The 18040-nt window shown below is 49.7% G+C and overlaps 1 protein-coding gene across 1 annotated transcript in view; it reads left to right on the top strand.

Moving 5' to 3' along the window:
- The window catches only part of ALDH4A1 (aldehyde dehydrogenase 4 family member A1), a 30143-nt gene extending 21085 nt beyond the window's left edge, over nt 1-9058 (top strand). Inside the window, exons 12-15 of the mRNA XM_060259587.1 lie at nt 3616-3768; nt 4729-4850; nt 6244-6362; nt 7492-9058. Of these exons, the coding sequence (XP_060115570.1) occupies nt 3616-3768; nt 4729-4850; nt 6244-6362; nt 7492-7604 (507 nt within the window). The 3' untranslated portion in view covers nt 7605-9058. The remainder of the gene's footprint in view (nt 1-3615; nt 3769-4728; nt 4851-6243; nt 6363-7491) is intronic.
- The last annotated feature ends 8982 nt before the right edge of the window (nt 9059-18040 follow it).

Genomic DNA, 18040 nt, shown 5'->3' with positions numbered 1-18040 from the left:
CACAGCTTAAGAGCAGGCATCTGTCAATAACGATAACCTTGCCGCTGCCACCTCCGCCTTCCTCCGCTCAGTCTCCCTCCGTCTCCGCGCTTGCCTTCCCAGCCCGGGGAATCCTTTGAAGTCTTCCACTTCTCCTGTTGAATGGAGCTGATCTCCTGTCACACCCTTCGAGTCTGAGGGCCAAGCGCTGCATTTCCCAGCATCCTCTTGGCATTCAACATGGCTGCTGGCCTGTCACCTGAGAGAGCCAGTTCGGTGTAATGGTTAAGTGCACTGGACTCTTATCTGGGAGAACCGGGTTCGATTCCCCACTCCTCCACTTGCAGCTGCTGGAATGGCCTTGGGTCAGCCATAGCTCTGGCAGAGGTTGTCCTTGAAAGGGCAGCTGCTGTGAGAGCCCTCCCCAGCCCCACCCACCTCACAGAGTGTCTGTTGTGGGGAAGGAAGATAAAGGAGATTGTGAGCCACTGAGATTCGGAGTAGAGGACGGGATATAAATCCAATTTCTTCCTCCTCCTCCTCTTCTTTCTCTTCCTCTTTTTCCTCCTCCTCTTCTCTTTCTTCTTCTTCCTCTTCTTCTGGATATCTTTGCTTGTATTTTGGAACCTCTGTTATGTCAGCCAGGTGGTCTTTGTCTTGGGGGAGGGGGTGCAAAGTGCACTCAAGTGGCAGTCACCGTACGGCAATCAGTCCTGTGGTTTTTATGGCAAGTGGCATTCGGAGGTGGTTGGCTTTTGCCTGCCTCCGCGTAGCAGCCCTTGGTGGTCTCCCATCCAAATACTAGCTAGGGCTGAGCCTGCTTAGTTTCTGAGATCTGACAACAGAAGCAAAGCTCACGACTGGAAATTACTGGCAGACGCAGAATTCAGATTATCCAGATATATTAATACTAAATTATCCTCAGTTCCATCCGAAAATCGTACTGTTTTCAAATAGGCATGCGCTACGCAGCATCCTAGCTGAGTATCTTTCTCGACAAAGTCCCGCTACGAGCAGAAAGCGATTGAGCAACAGTTCGTTAGTCTCTAGATTCCACCGCCACGATGTCACCTTTAAAGTGGAGACAGACTCCTTTCCTCAACTAGTCAAGGTTGTATCCCGAGAGGCCGATGATGGGGTCGCTAGCTGGAACCAGCCATTTCACAGGTGGCTTCGTCAGGTTCTGGAATGGGATTGTGCAGATGTTTCCTTTTACACGCTATCCTTTAACATCTCGAGTCCAAGAGTGCTGACTCCTCCCGGACACCCAGGGCAACATTGTTTTGCAATTAAAAATATAATCGCTATTGTTTTGAGTTAAGAGCAGTCGCTGAAGTGCAGAATTCAGGTTCCTTTTTTGCTCAACGGCAAGAGGGACTTCACCAGCTGCTGGTATTGGGCAGAAGCCACTGAAGCCAGGTCCTTTGGGCACTAGAAACAGGGTGGGGAAAGCACCCCCCCCCCAGCTGTGGGCTCTCTGGCCTCACTCTCTTCTCTCCGCCGGACTCTTGGGGGGCCTTTGCCCCTTGAAAAGGGCTTTCCTCTTGGGAAGGAAGGAAGGAAGGAAGGAAGGAAGGAAGGAAGGAAGGAAGGAAGGAAGGAAGGAAGGAAGGAAGGAAGGAAGGAAGGAAGGAAGGAAGGAAGGAAGGAAGGTGAAGATATTGGATTTATATCCCGCCCTCCACTCTGAAGAGTCTCAGAGCGGCTCCCAATCTCCTTTACCTTCCCCCCCCCCAACAGACACCCTGTGAGGTAGATGAAGATATTGGATTTATATCCCGCCCTCCACTCCGAAGAGTCTCAGAGCGGCTCACAAGAAGATATTGGATTTATATCCTGCCCTCCACTCCAAAGAGTCTCAGAGCGGCTCCCAATCTCCTTTACCTTCCCCCCCCCAACAGACACCCTGTGAGGTAGATGAAGATATTGCATTTATATCCCGCCTTCTACTCCGAGGAGTCTCAGAGTGGCTCACAATCTCCTTTCCCTTCCTCCCCCACAACAGACACCCTGTGAGGTAGATGAAGATATTGCATTTATATCCCGCCTTCCACTCCAAAGAGTCTCAGAGCGGCTCACAATCCTTTCCCTTCTCCCCCACAACAGACACCCTGTGAGGTGGGTGGGGCTGAGAGGGCTGTCACAGCAGCTGCCCTTTCAAGGACAACCTCTGCCAGAGCTATGGCTGGCCCAAGGCCATGCTAGCAGGTGCAAGCGGAGGAGTGGGGAATCAAACCCGGTTCCCCCAGATTAGAGTCCGCACACTTAACCACTATGGTCCCCCAAGGCCATTCCAGCAGGTGCAAGCGGAGAAGTGGGGAATCAAACCTGGTTCTCCCAGATAAGAGTCTGCACGCTTAACCACTACACCAAACTGGCTCTCCTAGGAACCACAAGAAGAATAAGAAAGTGGGCAGCATGTTCCCATCCATCTGGAGAGATCCAGTTAGGGGCGTTTTGGGTTTTTTTGTCCTATCCGACATGCCAGGCTCAAGCTAGGTTTTGATGCTTGCATTTGAGATTGGTGACAGGACTTCTTTTGTGGTGGCCCCTCCACTGTGGAGTTTCTCCCATTAGAAGCAATGTCTGACTGGCATTGCTTGCTCAGCCATTCAGTTTCAGTGGTTTTTAAACTTTTTGCTGATTTTCTGCTGGTTTGTCTTCATCACCCGGACTTTGAGTCTGTTGGGTTTTCCCTTCTCCTTTCCTTTAAGGAAGTCAGGACAGTGTACCTTAATTTATTTGCATGGGATATTTTGGGGTCATCTCTTCAGAGGCCTGCTGGAGGTGGTGATAGCTAAAACAACAGAACAGAAAGAAGGACCAGAACCAATGGGTTGAAATTAAATCAAAAGAGTTTCCGGCTCAACATTAGGAAGAACTTCCTGACTGTTAGAGCGATTCCTCAGTGGAACAGGCTTCCTCGGGAGGTGGTGGGCTCTCCTTCCTTGGAGGTTTTTAAACAGAGGCTGGATGGCCATCTGACAGCAATGAAGATCCTGTGAATTTAGGGGGAGGTGTTTGTGAGTTTAGAGGGGTTCCTCAGTGGAACAGGCTTCCTCCTTGGGAGGTGGTGGGCTCTTCTTCCTTGGAGGCTTTTAAACAAAGTCTATATGGCCATCTGACAGCAATGAAGATCCTGTGAATTTAGGGGAAGGGGTTTGTGAGTTTCCTGCATTGTGCAGGGGGTTGGACTAGATGACACTGGAGGTACCTTCCAACTCTAGGATTCTATAACAGTCCCAGACGAAGCCATTGGGCATAAGCAGCATAAAAATCTATCCATAAAACAGGAACAGGCTGTTTACAAAACTGGTAAAGTAAAACCTCAGATCAGAAGCTGGGGTAAAAAAGATGTTTGGGCTTGGCAGCTAACAGAAAGGAAAATAGATGTTAGGTAGTTTAAGGGGGAGGCATTTCAGGGTCCACCACAGAAAAGGCCTAGTTCCTCTCCCCCATTTTATGTTTATAAGAACCTTTGAGGTGGGCAAGGCCGAGCATGTATGTCTGACCTGGGGAGCGGAGTGGGAGGGATTAGAACCCCAGCCTCTCTAGTCCTGACGGGCCATGAGGAGAGGGGCGTCAGGGGTGGTTCAGGCCACTGCTCACAGCTACTCTTTCCTTTGCTTCTTCCAGTCTTTTGGGCGCATCCAGAAGTGGATCAAACACGCCGAGACATCCCGCACCCTCGAGATTCTTGCAGGGGGGAAATGCGATGACACAGTTGGCTATTTTATCCAGCCCTGCATAATTGAAACCAAGAACCCGAAAGACCCCATCATGCAGGAGGTGAGCCTTGGAAGTAGCTGCTGTTATTGGGCAACACACACCCTGCAACACCTCCCCTTCGTATGTATTGCAAGGAAGGTTTCTTCACTGGCCTGTCCACCAAAGATGCTGTATCTGCTCAGAAAAGGAAGTTGAAACTGTCACTCACATTGAACATATGAAGCTGCCTTATACTGAATCAGACCTTTGGTCCATCAAAGTCAATATTGTCTTCTCAGACTGGCAGCGGCTCGCCAGGGTCTCAAGTTGAGGTTTTTCACACCTATTTGCCTGGACCCTTTTTTGGAGATGCCAGGGATTGAACCTGGGACCTTCTGCTTCCCAAGCAGATGCTCTGCCACTGAGCCACAGCCCCAGTCATGGCTCTCAAGGGTCTCCAGCTGAGGTTTTTCACGCCTACTTGCCTGGACCCTTTTTAGTAGGAGATGCCGGGGATTGAACCTGGGGCCTTCTGCTTACCAAGCAGATGCTCTACCACTGAGCTCACCGTCCCTCCCTCCCTTTTACATTGTGGGTTTTATTCCAGACTTCAGTTTAATATTTCCATTGCTCCCTAAATTTAAACCTCTGGATAATTATCTGAAATTTTCAGGTGTTGTGCTACTGAAATACCTATTGGAAGATACTAAGAAGTAACGCAGGCAGTAGCAAAATATTGTTTTTTAGCCATAAATAAGTGGAAGTTTTTATTAACAAAGTAGAGAGGGTTAATAATAAGAATTTGGTGGGATTCGAATATGTAGTCAGAAATTGTGGTCTGTGACTATGAGATTTTGTATATTGTTATTGCTGGGCAATTGAATTGACCATAATAACAAAAAATAAAATAAAAATAAATTGGACACCCTGCAGCACTTCGGGGAACTTGGGTGCGATGCAGGACTTCAGGCAGCCCTCAAGACTGTTCTCCTTGCGAGACAGACTTCCTGACCCTTCTTGGTTTCTCCCTCTGACATGCAGGAAATCTTCGGCCCCGTCTTGACGGTCTATGTGTACCCGGAGAAGCAATACCGAGACGTCCTCCGGCTAATCGACAGCACTTCTCCATACAGCCTCACGGGGGCAGTCTTTGCCCAAGATAAGTAAGGAGCCCCTCTTCCCCCCCCCCCTTGCTGGTGCTAGATAAGGTGTTCAAGCGGGACGGATTTCAGCCATAGTTCTGTGTGCAGGTTAGAAGCAGTGGTCTGCAAACAGCTGGATTTGGGGCACCTGTGTCACAGGGGAAGGTCCCTTGGGGTTTCTCATGATTTCGGCACCGAGACCCGGCCTCTCTCCTCCTTTTCCAAAAAAGAGTCACGTTACGATTTAACTTTGGGATTCAAACCGGCAGGACTGGTCTGTCTTCAGTCTGGGCCAGGCCACTTTGGGGTTTTGACTGGAATCTCTGTAGCTCAATGAGAGCGGCTGGAATGGAGGATTTGGGTGCAAAACACAAGGGGTCCCTTTTAAGGGTTCCCAAACCTCAGATGTGCTGAGCTAGACTCCAAAAAAGTTTCCCCTAAACTGTCAGGTGAGCCCTGTGGGATCAGGCCACAGGGATGGTGAGGATCGGGGAGGGACGGTGGCTCAGTAGTAGAGCATCTGCTTGGGAAGCAGAAGGTCCCAGGCTCAATCCCTGGCATCTCCAAAAAAGGGTCCAGGCAAATAGGTGTGGAAAACCTCAGCTTGAGACCCTGGAGAGCCGCTGCCAGTCTGAGGAGACAATACTGACTTTGATGGACCAGGGGCCTGATTCAGTAGAAGGCAGCTTCATATGTTCAGGCCAGTGGTCTGGTGATTCACTGCTCTCTTCTCCAACGTCCCCCAGACGGTCCGCAAGCCGGGGCAGAGAGGCCAAAAGATCCCTCTGTAGATGCCCAACCCCCCTGGAATTGGTATTCAGAGATAGACAGCTGAACGTGGAGGTGCCAGTCCAGCCCTCGCAGCTCCCGTCTGGGGAATAGACTTGTCCTTCATGAGTTCGTCTCAATCCCATTTTAAAGCTCTGGGATCTAGTGGTCATTTCCACATCCGGTAGCAGCAAGTTCCATAAGTTAATCGGGTGCTGTGCAAAGATGTAGTTCCTTTTCTCCATCCTGAATGTCTTTGGCATTTACTTTTTAGAGATCGTTTTTTTTTTTTTTAAAAAAACCCATAAGCTTATAACAGAAAATCTGCAGTGTGAATCGTTAAAAAGAAAGTCAGCGACCAGAGTTTGCAGCCTGGTGTAGTGATCAGCGTGCCAGACAAGGACTAGGATGTCCCACGTTCAAATCCTGCGCCCCCATGAAGCTCACTGGAGGACCCTGACACACTCGGCTTTAATCCACCTCACAGACTTGTTGAGAGGGTAAAACGGAGAAAGGATCTGCTGCCCTGAGCTCCTTGGGGTGGGGGAGGGAGAAGAGATAAAAATGCAGGCTAGATAGATAGATTGATAAAATACTGCTGAGGTGCCCACAGAGTTTTAATTTTTCTGCTCTCGCTTCCTCTCAGAGCCGTCGTTGCTGAAGCGAGGGAAATCCTCCGCAACTCAGCCGGCAATTTCTACATCAACGACAAGTCGACCGGCTCTGTTGTGGCCCAGCAGCCGTTTGGGGGCTCTCGCGCCTCAGGTATGGGGGGCCAAACAGGGTGACATTTTGTGCAGGAGGGGAAGGGAGAGTTTTCTATCCCTGCAAAGGGCAGGGGCTCACGGGCATGTGGATGCTGGTGACCGCGGTCAAACAGTGTGGAGGGTTTGTGTAGCTCACTTCGTGGGATTCTTGGAGGTGTCCAGCTGGCTGCTTTTCAGAAGGTGATGATATTGGATTTGTACTCCGCCCTCGACTCTGAGTCTCAGAATGGCCTACAATCTCCTTTATCTTCCTCCCCCACAACAGATGCCCTGTGAGGTGGGTGGGGCTGAGAGGGCTCTCACAGTAGCTGCCCTTTCAAGGACAACTCCTGCGATAGCTATGGCTAACCTAAGGCCATTCCAGCAGCTGCAAGTGGAGGAGTGGCGAAGCAAACCCAGTTCTCCCAGATAAGAAGAAAAAGAAGAATTGCAGATTTTTACCCCGCCCTTCTCTCTGAATCAGAGACTCAGAGTGGCTTACAATCTCCTATATCTTCTCCCCCAACAACAGACACCCTGTGAGGCAGGTGGGGCTGAGAGGGCTCTCACAGCAGCTGCCCTTTCAAGGACAACTCCTGCCAGAGCTAGGGTTCTAGCAGCTGTAAGTGGAGGAGTGGGGAATCGAACCTGGTTCCAGATAAGAGTCCACGTACTTAAACACGACACCAAACTGGCTCTCCTTGGGTTGGGGGAGGGAACAAGGGGCTGGCCTAGATGGGCCCTTTGGGCCAGATCCAGCAAGGCAGCGAAGCCTTCCTGTTGCTTCCTTGGAGTACCAGATGCTGTCTTGGAGCCCCTGCAATTCCTCCTCTGACCTTTTTAGCAATGGGAAGTTGGGTTGCTTTCATACTGCTTTCCAGAGCCATGGAGGTCTATCAGCCTTCTTGGCTTTCTCTAGAAGAGGATGATGATATTGGATTTATATCCTGCCTTGTACTCTGAATATCAGAGTCTCAGAGCGGTCACAATCTCCTTTACCTTCTTCCCCCACAACAGACACCCTGTGAGGTAGGTGGGGCTGAGAGAGCTCTCCCAGAAGCTATCCTTTCAAGGACAGCTCTGCGAGAGCTATGGAAGTTGATGTTTTCAGCACATGTTACAGATGCATTTCTCCCTTTTGCAAACAGGAACCAACGACAAACCCGGGAGCCCTCACTACATCCTGCGCTGGACGTCTCCTCTGGCTATCAAGGAGACCCACAAACCCTTAGGGGACTGGAAGTACCCCTACATGCAGTGAAGCCCCTCCCCAGTGCCCTTCCCCCACCCCCGCTAATAGCCACTCAGGAGACCTTGTTTCCATTTGGGGAGTCAACTAATGGTGACAAAACCAACTTCTTCAAACAGCCGTCCCAGAGTTTTGCACCAGCTCCATTGTTACTGAGGGAACTCAGATGACTTTCTGAATCAAGCCAAGCGAAAGTACTACGTTGTGGTGGATTGGAGTTTCCAAATGCCTGACCCTCTTTTGTACCCCCTAAATTGTGCCCCCACTTTGGGGATAGAGCAAAATTTGGTTTGTCTGCTCGCCACGGCCCAGGACAGGCCCCTGCAAACATCAGAAGTGCTAGCAGACGGAAGAAGTTGGGTCTGCCTCAAAGAACTGCCAAGAGCTGGAAAGAATTTGAAGAGAATCTGATCAACAGTAGCAAAGAAAGAGCCAAAGTGAAGCCCTGTGGAATTCTGGGTAGGATTGTCTCTAAAATATGACTTGTTCCCTGTTGGTCAGTGAAGGGTGTTTCTCTTTGGCTCTGGGAAGGACAGCTCCTTCCTTAAGCAGAAAAAGGATGGATGTTGCAGACACAGCTGGATGTTGTTTTGATGACTGAGGTGGTCCAGGGATATTTCATTGGCCTGCGTTTTGGCTCCAGCACTTACAGCCTGGAAAAAGAACACACTGAACATTGAATATTGACTTTAAAGATCTGACAGTTTGAATGGCTGCTGCTCGCTCCTTAAGGGTGTTTAAATGTATGTTGTGTAAACCGCAACCTGTTTAAAATGCAGTGGGGAAACTGACTGCGTGTCCTGTGTGTGTTTGTGTGTGTGAGTGGCTAAGCCCCTAGTCCTGTTTGCAATCATGGAGATGAAGTCGAAGTCACCGAATCTGCTGATTCCACAGAGAGATCTTGGCTCGAAGGCATCGGTCTTCTTTCTTTCTTTTTTTTGCTTTTTAAAGCTGGGAGCTTTCCTGTTGTGGAAATGCTCTGATGTGTGTTACCGTTACATCAGTGCCTTTTGTTCATGCAGCAGTTCTCTTGCTTTTATGACAGCTGGGTTTGTACCAGGGAGGTCCGGTCCAAAAGCTGCAGGAAGCCAAACGTCTGAGAAGAATGATCTTTAAAACCTTTTATTGCACAGACAGGGCCTTTGCGGGGATGACAAAGTGCCCCTTTATGTTCATGGTCAGTGTGATCCTAGCCTGTGACTGTTTTAGGCGGAACATTTACTGCATAGGACGGGGAACTCCACACCTTTGATCAGCTCCCAGGCTGGGACTGACTGCACAGATGGAAAACTGGGTCGCTTTGGACTTTTTACACAGCCGGACAAATAGCTGCCAGTGTTTCTACCAGTCCCCTCCCTGAGAGAATGTCTGGTTGGGTGGATGCAGAAAGGGACTGTTTGTGATGGGCTGTTTGTACTCCTTGGCTAATGACTGCTAATAAAGGATTTTGAAAATAGCACTCAGAATGGCTGCAGCGTCGGGACTTCTTTTTTCCTGCGTAGTCGCTGTTATCGGTGAGTCCCCCTGCCCCTCCCTTGTGCTGAGGGACTGTCGCAAGGTCCCGAAAGTGAGCATAAGAGTCAGGTGCTCTCACTGGCACATTTCCAAATTACCCCTTCCACGGTGAAAGCCAGACCAGGGAAACGCATGCAAACAAAGCAGACTGTTGGCGATGGGATGGAAAACCCCACGGACTGTGACCCAGGGCAGTAGTGGGGTTTTGGTTACAAATTTTTCTATGACCTGATGTGGAACTTGGGCAGTGGGACCTCGGAGAAGACTGCACACTGGTTAGGGATGCTGCAGAGCACGACTCTTGAACGTGGCCAAAGGTTTTGGCGGCTGCATAAAGTTGGTCCACATAACTGTAGTCTGCCGCACAATTGTAAAAAAAGCCTGTGTTTTGCAAAGTAGAAGGTTCTCTCCCTGGAAAACGGTCCAGGTTTCGCCTCCCCCCCTCCCTAGGCGTCTGCCTCCCCATTTCTCTCATGTTCCATTAGGGAAATAAGGAGCGCTGCATTTGGTGACGTGGCCTGGGAGACCGGACTGGTGGATTTGTTCATGGTTGGTTCTCTGCATGAACAGACAGACAAATTCCCTCTCTTCTGGTGGGATCTCTTTCATAGCAAAATTTACTTGGACAAGAGTGACCACCCATGAAAACGACAGGAGGGATTCAGGACTGGTCAAAGGTTGGGTTTTGCTTTTAAAACACAATGCATTCTTGTGGAACTCACTGCTACGGGATGCATTGATGGCCACCAGATCAGATATCTTTAAAGAGGATTAGAAAAATCTATGGTGGTGGAGAAGTGGGGGAAGCCTCAGCACCAGGCCTCGGATTCAGCGGGAGCTCACAGGAGGTGCAGCTCGTGAACCTTTCTGAGAGTTCCACCTCCTTGTCCATTGGATAGAAGATGCAGCTGCATAACAATCCCTGGATGAGCTCCACCATTTTGTTTTTCTACAAAATGACCCCTGCTCAGCACCCTTCTTGTAGGGGCTTTTTGTTGGCCTTAGAACATAAGAGAAGCCCTGTTGGATCAGGCCAATGGCCCCTCCAGTCCAACACTCTGTGTCACAGAAGAACATAAGAGAAGCCATGTTGGATTAGGCCAGTGTCCCATCCAGTCCAACACTCTGTGTCACAGAAGAACATAAGAGAAGCCCTGTTGGATCAGGCCAATGGCCCCTCCAGTGTAACACTCTGTGTCACATAAGAGAAGCCCTGTTGGATCAAGCCAATGGCCCCTCCAGTCCAACACTCTGTGTCACAGAAGAACATAAGAGAAGCCATGTTGGATTAGGCCAGTGTCCCATCCAGTCCAACACTCTGTGTCACAGAAGAACATAAGAGAAGCCATGTTGGATCAGGCCAGTGGCCCATCCAGTCCAATACTCTGTGTCACAGAGGAACATAAGAGGAGCCATGTTGGATTAAGTCAGTGGCCCATCCAGTCCAACACTCTGAGTCACATAAGAACATGAGAGAAGCCATGTTAGATCAGGCCAATGGCCCCTCCAGTCCAACATTCTGTGTCACAGAAGAACATAAGAGAAGCCATGTTGGATCAGGCCAATGGCCCATCCAGTCCAACACTCTGTGTCACAGAGGAACATAAGAGAAGCCATGTTGGATGTCCAACACTCTGTGTCACAGAAGAACATAAGAGAAGCCATGTTGGATCAGGCCAGTGGCCCATCCAGTCCAACACTCTGAGTCACATAAGAATATGAGAGAAGCCCTGTTGGATCAGGCCAATGGCCCATCCAGTCCAACATTCTGTGTCACACAGTGGCCAAATACACACACACACTATGTACAATGCGAAGCCCAGCCCTCACGATATTAGGTTGCCAAGTCCCACACAGCCTCCGGAAGAGACATCATCTATTGTACCACAGAGTTTTCCCTCCCAAATGGCTAGAGCGTCCAGGAAAACCATAGAGTTTTCCCGGAAATGCCTAGAGTGGCCGCCGTGTGATGTCGCCACCATGATGACATCACTTCCGGGTGACATCAGGGGAAGTGCCCCCCGCCTTTGTGGGGGAAAAGGAAAGGGGCCCAGTGGATCTTGTGAGGAAGGAAGGGAGAGGCCAACAGTCAGCTGTTTCTGATCTCAAGTCCCCAACACACTTCCTCAGAAGATGATTTGAAAACCTCTCGATTGGCGGTCTTCTCAAAACGGCCATTTCTGTTTCGAGCTCCTCCTCTGTGGTCTCCGCGACGGAAAATCCCATCACCTCTTGGACAGGGAAAGTGAGCTGCTGCCGTGCTCATGTGAAATCGGCTGGCTGAGCAATTCGCAGATTAGCATGAAGAGGCAGAAGGTGGATTTTGAGGTTAGGATCCGGGGAAATGAGAGGTTTGGGGGCAGATTGGCTGGAGCCCTGACAGGGCGATCAACCTAATTTGGATTTACTTTCCCTCCTCCAAGGGGTTTCGAAGCCACATCAAACTCTGTTTAGTACACAAATGCAAGAAGCAAAGCTCCGAAGATGGGGTTTGTGTTCTGTCAGAGAAAAGCAGAGCACAGAAGCCTCCAGCCTCCTCTCTTGCAGGCCCTCTTGAGGTAGACGGTCTCTGCCCAGGGATGTCCTTTTCTACTGGGGATGGCAAACAGGGTCAATTCCCTGCCCAAACCACCTTTTTTTGGGTGGTACAATGGGCAGGTATTGATGCACTGTGAGGGCAGTTTGTTGTTGCGGTCAGGACCACCAGAGGTCGTGGTTGGAGCTTGCTTGGGGTTGGATTGGGGTGCCCAAAAGATTTCTTCAGACACTGCTGATTTCCCCCCCAGGATTTCTGCTTTTACCAGAGCTCATTTGGGTCCTGGATTAAGTGTTCTTCATGTTGGCTGCGGGTGGTGGTGAAAATAGTGTTGCCAGTTCCAGTTTGGGAAGTCCCTGGAGATTTTGGGTTGAAGTCTAGGGAGGGGAGGGCTCTCAGCAAAGTATAATGCCACAGCGTCTCCCCTTCAAAGTAGCCAGTTTCTCCAAGGGGACTTATTCCTGTTGTCAGGAGATCTGTTCCGGTTTTGAGAGATCTTAAGCAAGTTGAGCTTGGCAAGTCTAGGTGGAAGAGAGCAAGTTTGGAGAGGAGGAGGGGCTGTGGCTACCCCTCCCAGCCAGTGCTAGGGTTTTGGTGCCCTAGGCGAGCTGCCCACTAGCCCCCCCCCCCCAAAAAAATAAAAAACAGAATTGTAGGAGAAATGAAGACACTTGAAATTATTTACATTATTTAGTTTTTTACTTTCAATTTCAATTTTTTTTTAATTGTAAGATTAAGCAATAAAAATTGTGAGAACACTACTTGAACCTTTTAGTTGGAGGTGGCAGGGACAAGACCTTCACATGACCATTTCTACTTGATCCTTGTAGCTGGAGGGGCCAGGGACAAGACCTTGTGCATGTGAGAAAGATGCTATACCACGCAGCTAGGGCTCCCAGCCCAGGGCTCTGTGAAAGTAGAGGAGGAAGGATGAGTGGCAGCAGATGACTTCAACAGGAGCCAATTTTTAGAAACCGTAATTTGCTCTTCTTCAGCTTTTACAATTGGTTAATTTATCCCTGGTGGGATAAATTAGCGCATTGAGCAGGTGCCATCTGCTTTTGCGTTTCCCGGGTCTGTAACAGACCCGGGGAATGCAAAACCAGCCGCATCTAAGAACATAAGAGAAGCCATGTTGGATCAGGCCAGTGGCCCATCCAGTCCAACACTCTGTATCACACAATGGCCAAAATACATATATTGTGGCTAATAGCCACTGATGGACCTCTGCTCCATATTTTTATCCCCTCTTGAAGCTGGCTATGCTTGTAGCTGCCACCACCTCCTGTGGCAATGAATTCCACATGTTAATCACCCTTTGGGTGAAGAAGTGCTTCCTTTTATCCATTTTAACCTGACTGCTCAGCAATTTCATTGAATGCCCACAAGTTCTTGTATTGTGAGAAAGGGAGAAAAGTACAACTATCTCTTCCCTCTCCATCCCATGCATAATCTTGTAAACTTCTATCATGTCACCCCGCAGTTGACGTTTCTCCAAGCTAAAGAGCCCCAAGCGTTTCAACCTTTCTTCATAGGGAAAGTGTTCCAAGCCTTTAATCATTCTAGTTGCCCTTTTCTGCACTTTTTCCAATGCTATAATATTCTTTTTGAGGTGCGGTGACCAGAATTGCACACAGTACTCCAAATGAGACCGCACCATCGATTTATACAGGGGCATTATGATACTGGCCGATTTGTTTTCAATTCCCTTCCTAATAATTCCCAGCATGGCATTGGCCTTTTTTATTGCAATTGCACACGGTCTTGACATTTTCAGCGAGTTATCTACCACGACCCCAAGATCCCTCTCCTGGTCAGTCTCTGCCAGTTCACACCCCATCAACTTGTATTTGTAGCTGGGATTCTTGGCCCCAATCTGCCCTCCATGCAGCCTGCTTTCCATTGGGGAAGGCAGGCTCTAAGGAGCACACACACTGCATGTGGGGAGAGGTTGTCAGGAGATCTGCATGTAGGCCAGGTGGCACTCTAGGTGGCTGCCTAGTCCCACGCACCAGCCGTGTTCCCAGCCCAAATGATGAGAAGCCTTTGATGGAAACCACCAAGCCACGAACTTGGTAGCCTTCGATCCAGCTGTCCTACTCCTGTATCCAGCAGCCGGTGAACGAAATGGAAATGCTTGCAAATGAGCCCTCCCCTGGTGGATGCAAAGCAGCCGGGTTGCATTGCTGGAGCGAGGGGGGGGGCACAGTGGAGTGACCCAGAGAGGCTCACCCATCTTCCTCCCCTCTGACATCTGCCAGTATGAGAACACCCTGGAGCCATGAGCCTTCCCAGAGCGTTGGCCGCCTGCTGGCTGGGAGCCCTGGTTGCTGTGGGGAGCTTCAACAGCACCCTGCCTTCCTATTTCCACCTGGCCGGGGATTATATCCTGGGGGGGCTCTTCTCCCTGCATGCCGAAGTGGTGGGCAGCCCTTACCTCAACCACGCCCAGGTGCCCAGATGTAGAGAGTAAGTACCAGAGGGAAAGGATGCTGGGGAGGGCTGGAAAGAGGGCCGGATTAACAATTAGGCCAAGTAGGTACTGGCCTATGGGCCCCCATGCCTTTAGGGGCCCCGGGCTGGCTCCCCCCCTGGTTTCCCCCCTGCCTGCAGCCCTCCCAGCCTGCACGTGCAGCCAGCAACTGAGCTGCTCTTTGCCTGACTTGCCTGGTGAGGCTGATGCTGGCGTCACTGCCAAGTTTGCCTCCCTTTCCGCTGCAGCTTTGTCAAAGGGGCTTTGGAGAAGGCACTCCGACTCTAGGATAATTTGCAAGGGGCCCCCCAAGATTTTGACTGCCTAGGGGCCTCCTTAATCTGGCACTGGCTGGAAAGAGGGTGGGGGGGCATGCAGGGTTGGAGTCCTGCCTGCCCAGTTAATGGGGGGAGGGAGAATCTGAGCTGGGATCTGACCTGGCCTCAGCCACTGACTCACTAGGCGGGCCACACTCTCTTCTTCATCATTCCCCTCTCCTCTCCCGTATCATATGCGGGAGGAGGTAATGCTGGCCTGCTCTGGGGGGCTGTATGCAAGAGGTATGTACGGCTCTCTCTTTTTGAAAACAGGATGTGTAAGTGGTTGCTAAAATTGACTTCTGTACTGCAGGATGGAAAAGTGGCAAATATTACACCTGTCTTTTAAAAGGGGCTAGAAGGGATCCAGGAAATTATAGGCCAGTTCGCCTAACATCGGGTCTAGGTAGATTTGTAGAAACTGTTACTAAAGAGAGAATTATTAGGCTCATGGAAGAACAAAACCTGCTGAGAAAAAAATCAGCATGGCTTCTGCCCAGGGAAAGTCCTGCCTCACCAACCTCTTGGAGTTATTGGAGAAAATGAAGAAGTATGTAGGCAATGGTGACCTGGTAGACATTACGTACTTGGACTTTCAAAAGGCTTTTGAGTTAGCTTAACAATCGGGGGATAAATTCAAGCGGGCAGCCGTGTTGGTTTGAAGCAGTAGAACAAAGCAGGAGTCAAGTTGTACCTTTAAGACCAACAAAGTTTTATTCAGGATGTAAGCTTTCATGTGCTAAAAGCACACTTCTTCAGACACAGAATCCAGTACAGTGAGCAGAGCTACATATACAGCTGGTAGGCAGTGGCTTAGAATGCAAAATGGTACAAATTTAAGATCCAATGACAGAATAGCAAAATTAACAAATTGAGCAAACCTTTAATCTGGGTTGCATGAGTGTGAGAAACCAATAAAAGAGTAATGTCAAAATGTGAGAATGTCTGCTAACCACTCTTTTGTTATAAGCCTGGGCAAAAATGAGGGCATTTCTTTCTCAGAAGTTTTTCCCATCCAACTAATTTACCTTTTAACATGTAACATACATATAGTTTGCGACTGGGTTTTAACTTTGTACCATTTTGCATTCTAAACCACTGCCTACCAGCTCTATGTAGCTCTGCTCACTGTACCTGACCCCTTGTCTGAAGAAGTGTGCCTGCATACACAAAAGCTGACGTCCTGAATAAAACTTGGTGGGTCTTCAAGGTGCAACTGGACTCCTAATCAGGGGATAAGACAGATAACAGAACCTCTTTTAGATTAAAAATGGGTGAGATCACATGACTCAAAGAGTAGGAATGAATGGACAGTCCTCCCAGTGGAGGGGAGTGAGCAGTGGCAGCCCCCCCAAAAATTGGTATTGGGGCCGATACAATTTAATTTGTTCATAAATGATCTGGAATTTGGGGAGTTTAGTGTAGTGGCCAAGTTTGCTGATGATGCCAAATTGTTTAGGATGGTGCAAACCAATGGAGAGACAGTTTGGTGTAGTGGTTAAGTGAGCGGACTCTTATCTGGGAGAACCGGGTTCAATTCCCCACTCCTCCACTTGCAGCTGCTGGAATGGCCTTGGGGCAGCCATAGTGGTGAAGTGAGCAGACTCTATCTGGAAGAACTGGGTTTGATTCCCCACTCCTCCACTTGCAGCTGCTGGAATGGCCTTGGGTCAGCCATAGTGGTTAAGTGAGCGGACTCTTATCTGGGAGAACCGGGTTTGATTCCCCACTCCTCCAATTGCAGCTGCTGGAATGGCCTTGGGGCAGCCATAGTGGTGAAGTGAGCAGACTCTATCTGGAAGAACTGGGTTTGATTCCCCACTCCTCCACTTGCAGCTGCTGGAATGGCCTTGGGTCAGCCATAGTGGTTAAGTGAGCGGACTCTTATCTGGGAGAACCGGGTTTGATTCCCCACTCCTCCAATTGCAGCTGCTGTAATGGCCTTGGGTCAGCCATAGTGGTTAAGTGAGCGGACTCTTATCTGGGAGAACCGGGTCCGATTCCCCACTCCTCCCCTTGCAGCTGCTGGAATGGCCTTGGGTCAGCCATAGTGGTTAAGTGAGCGGACTCTTATCTGGGAGAACCGGGTCCGATTCCCCACTCCTCCCCTTGCAGCTGCTGGAATGGCCTTGGGTCAGCCATAGTGGTTAAGTGAGCGGACTCTTATCTGGGAGAACCGGGTTCAATTCCCCACTCCTCCACTTGCAGCTGCTGGAATGGCCTTGGGGCAGCCATAGTGGTGAAGTGAGCAGACTCTATCTGGAAGAACTGGGTTTGATTCCCCACTCCTCCACTTGCAGCTGCTGGAATGGCCTTGGGTCAGCCATAGTGGTTAAGTGAACGGACTCTTATCTGGGAGAACCGGGTTCGATTCCCCGCTCTTCCACTTGCAGCTGCTGGCATGGCCTTGGGTCAGCCATAGCTCTAGCAGAGGTTGTCCTTGAAAGGGCAGCTGCTGTGAGAGCCCTCTCCAGCCCCACCCATCTCACAGGGTGTCTGTTGCGGGGGAGGAAGGTAAAGGAGATTGTGAGCTGCTCTGAGACTCTTTGGAGTGGAGGGCGGGATATAAATCCAATATCTTCTTCCTCTTCTTCTTCTTCAAAGTGGATTGCAAAGGGCTGCAGAAGTATGTGGGTGAGGAGGAAACACTCTGGCAAACGAAGTTCAGCGTAAGAAAGTGTTAAGTGATTCACATTGGAACAAAAAAACACCACCCCCAACTTTAAATATATGCTGATGTGATCTGAACTGGCTGAGACCGAGACTGAAGTAAATCTTGGGGACGGAGCAGATAGCGTGAGGAGAATGTTGCCTCTGTGTGCGGTGGAAGCGAAAATACAAACTCCATGCTTGGGATTATTAGGAAAGGGATAACGATCATAACGGCAGATATTGTCATGCCTTCGTATGGATCTCTCGTGCAACCCCATTTGGAGTACTGTGTAAAGTCCTGGCTGGCATACTCAAAAAGGCCATGGCCCATCCAGTCCAACACTCTGTGTCACATAAGAACATAAGAGAATCCATGTTGGATCAGGCCAATGGCCCATCCAGTCCAACACTCTGTGTCACATAAGAACATAAGAGAAGCCCTGTTGGATCAGGCCAATGGCCCATCCAGTCCAACACTCTGTGTCACATAAGAACATAAGAGAAGCCCTGTTGGATCAGGCCAATGGCCCATCCAGTCCAACACTCTGTGTCACATAAGAGCATAAGAGAAGCCATGTTGGATCAGGCCAATGGCCCATCCAGTCCAACACTCTGTGTTACACAGTGGCCAAAAACAAAAAAAACCCCAAGTGCCATCAGGAGGTGAACAAGTGGGGCTAGAAGCCCTTCCACTTTGCCCCCCCCCACAAGCACCAACAATACAGATCATCACTGCCCCAGACAGAGAGTTCCAACAATACGCTGTGGCTAATAGCCACTGATGGACCTCTGCTCCATATGTTTATTTAATCCCCTCTTGAAGCTGTCTATGCTTGTAGCTGCCACCACCTTCTGTGGCAGTGAATTCCACATGTCAATCACCCTTTGGGTGAAGAAGGACTTCCTTTTATCCGTTCTAACCAGACTGCTCAGCAATTTCATTGAATGCCTATGA

Source organism: Heteronotia binoei, chromosome 18 (genome assembly GCF_032191835.1).
Source record: "Heteronotia binoei isolate CCM8104 ecotype False Entrance Well chromosome 18, APGP_CSIRO_Hbin_v1, whole genome shotgun sequence".
NCBI lineage: Eukaryota > Metazoa > Chordata > Lepidosauria > Squamata > Gekkonidae > Heteronotia > Heteronotia binoei.
The sequence above is the reverse complement of the archived record's forward strand: the minus strand, read 5'-3'. Positions and strand labels throughout refer to the sequence as shown.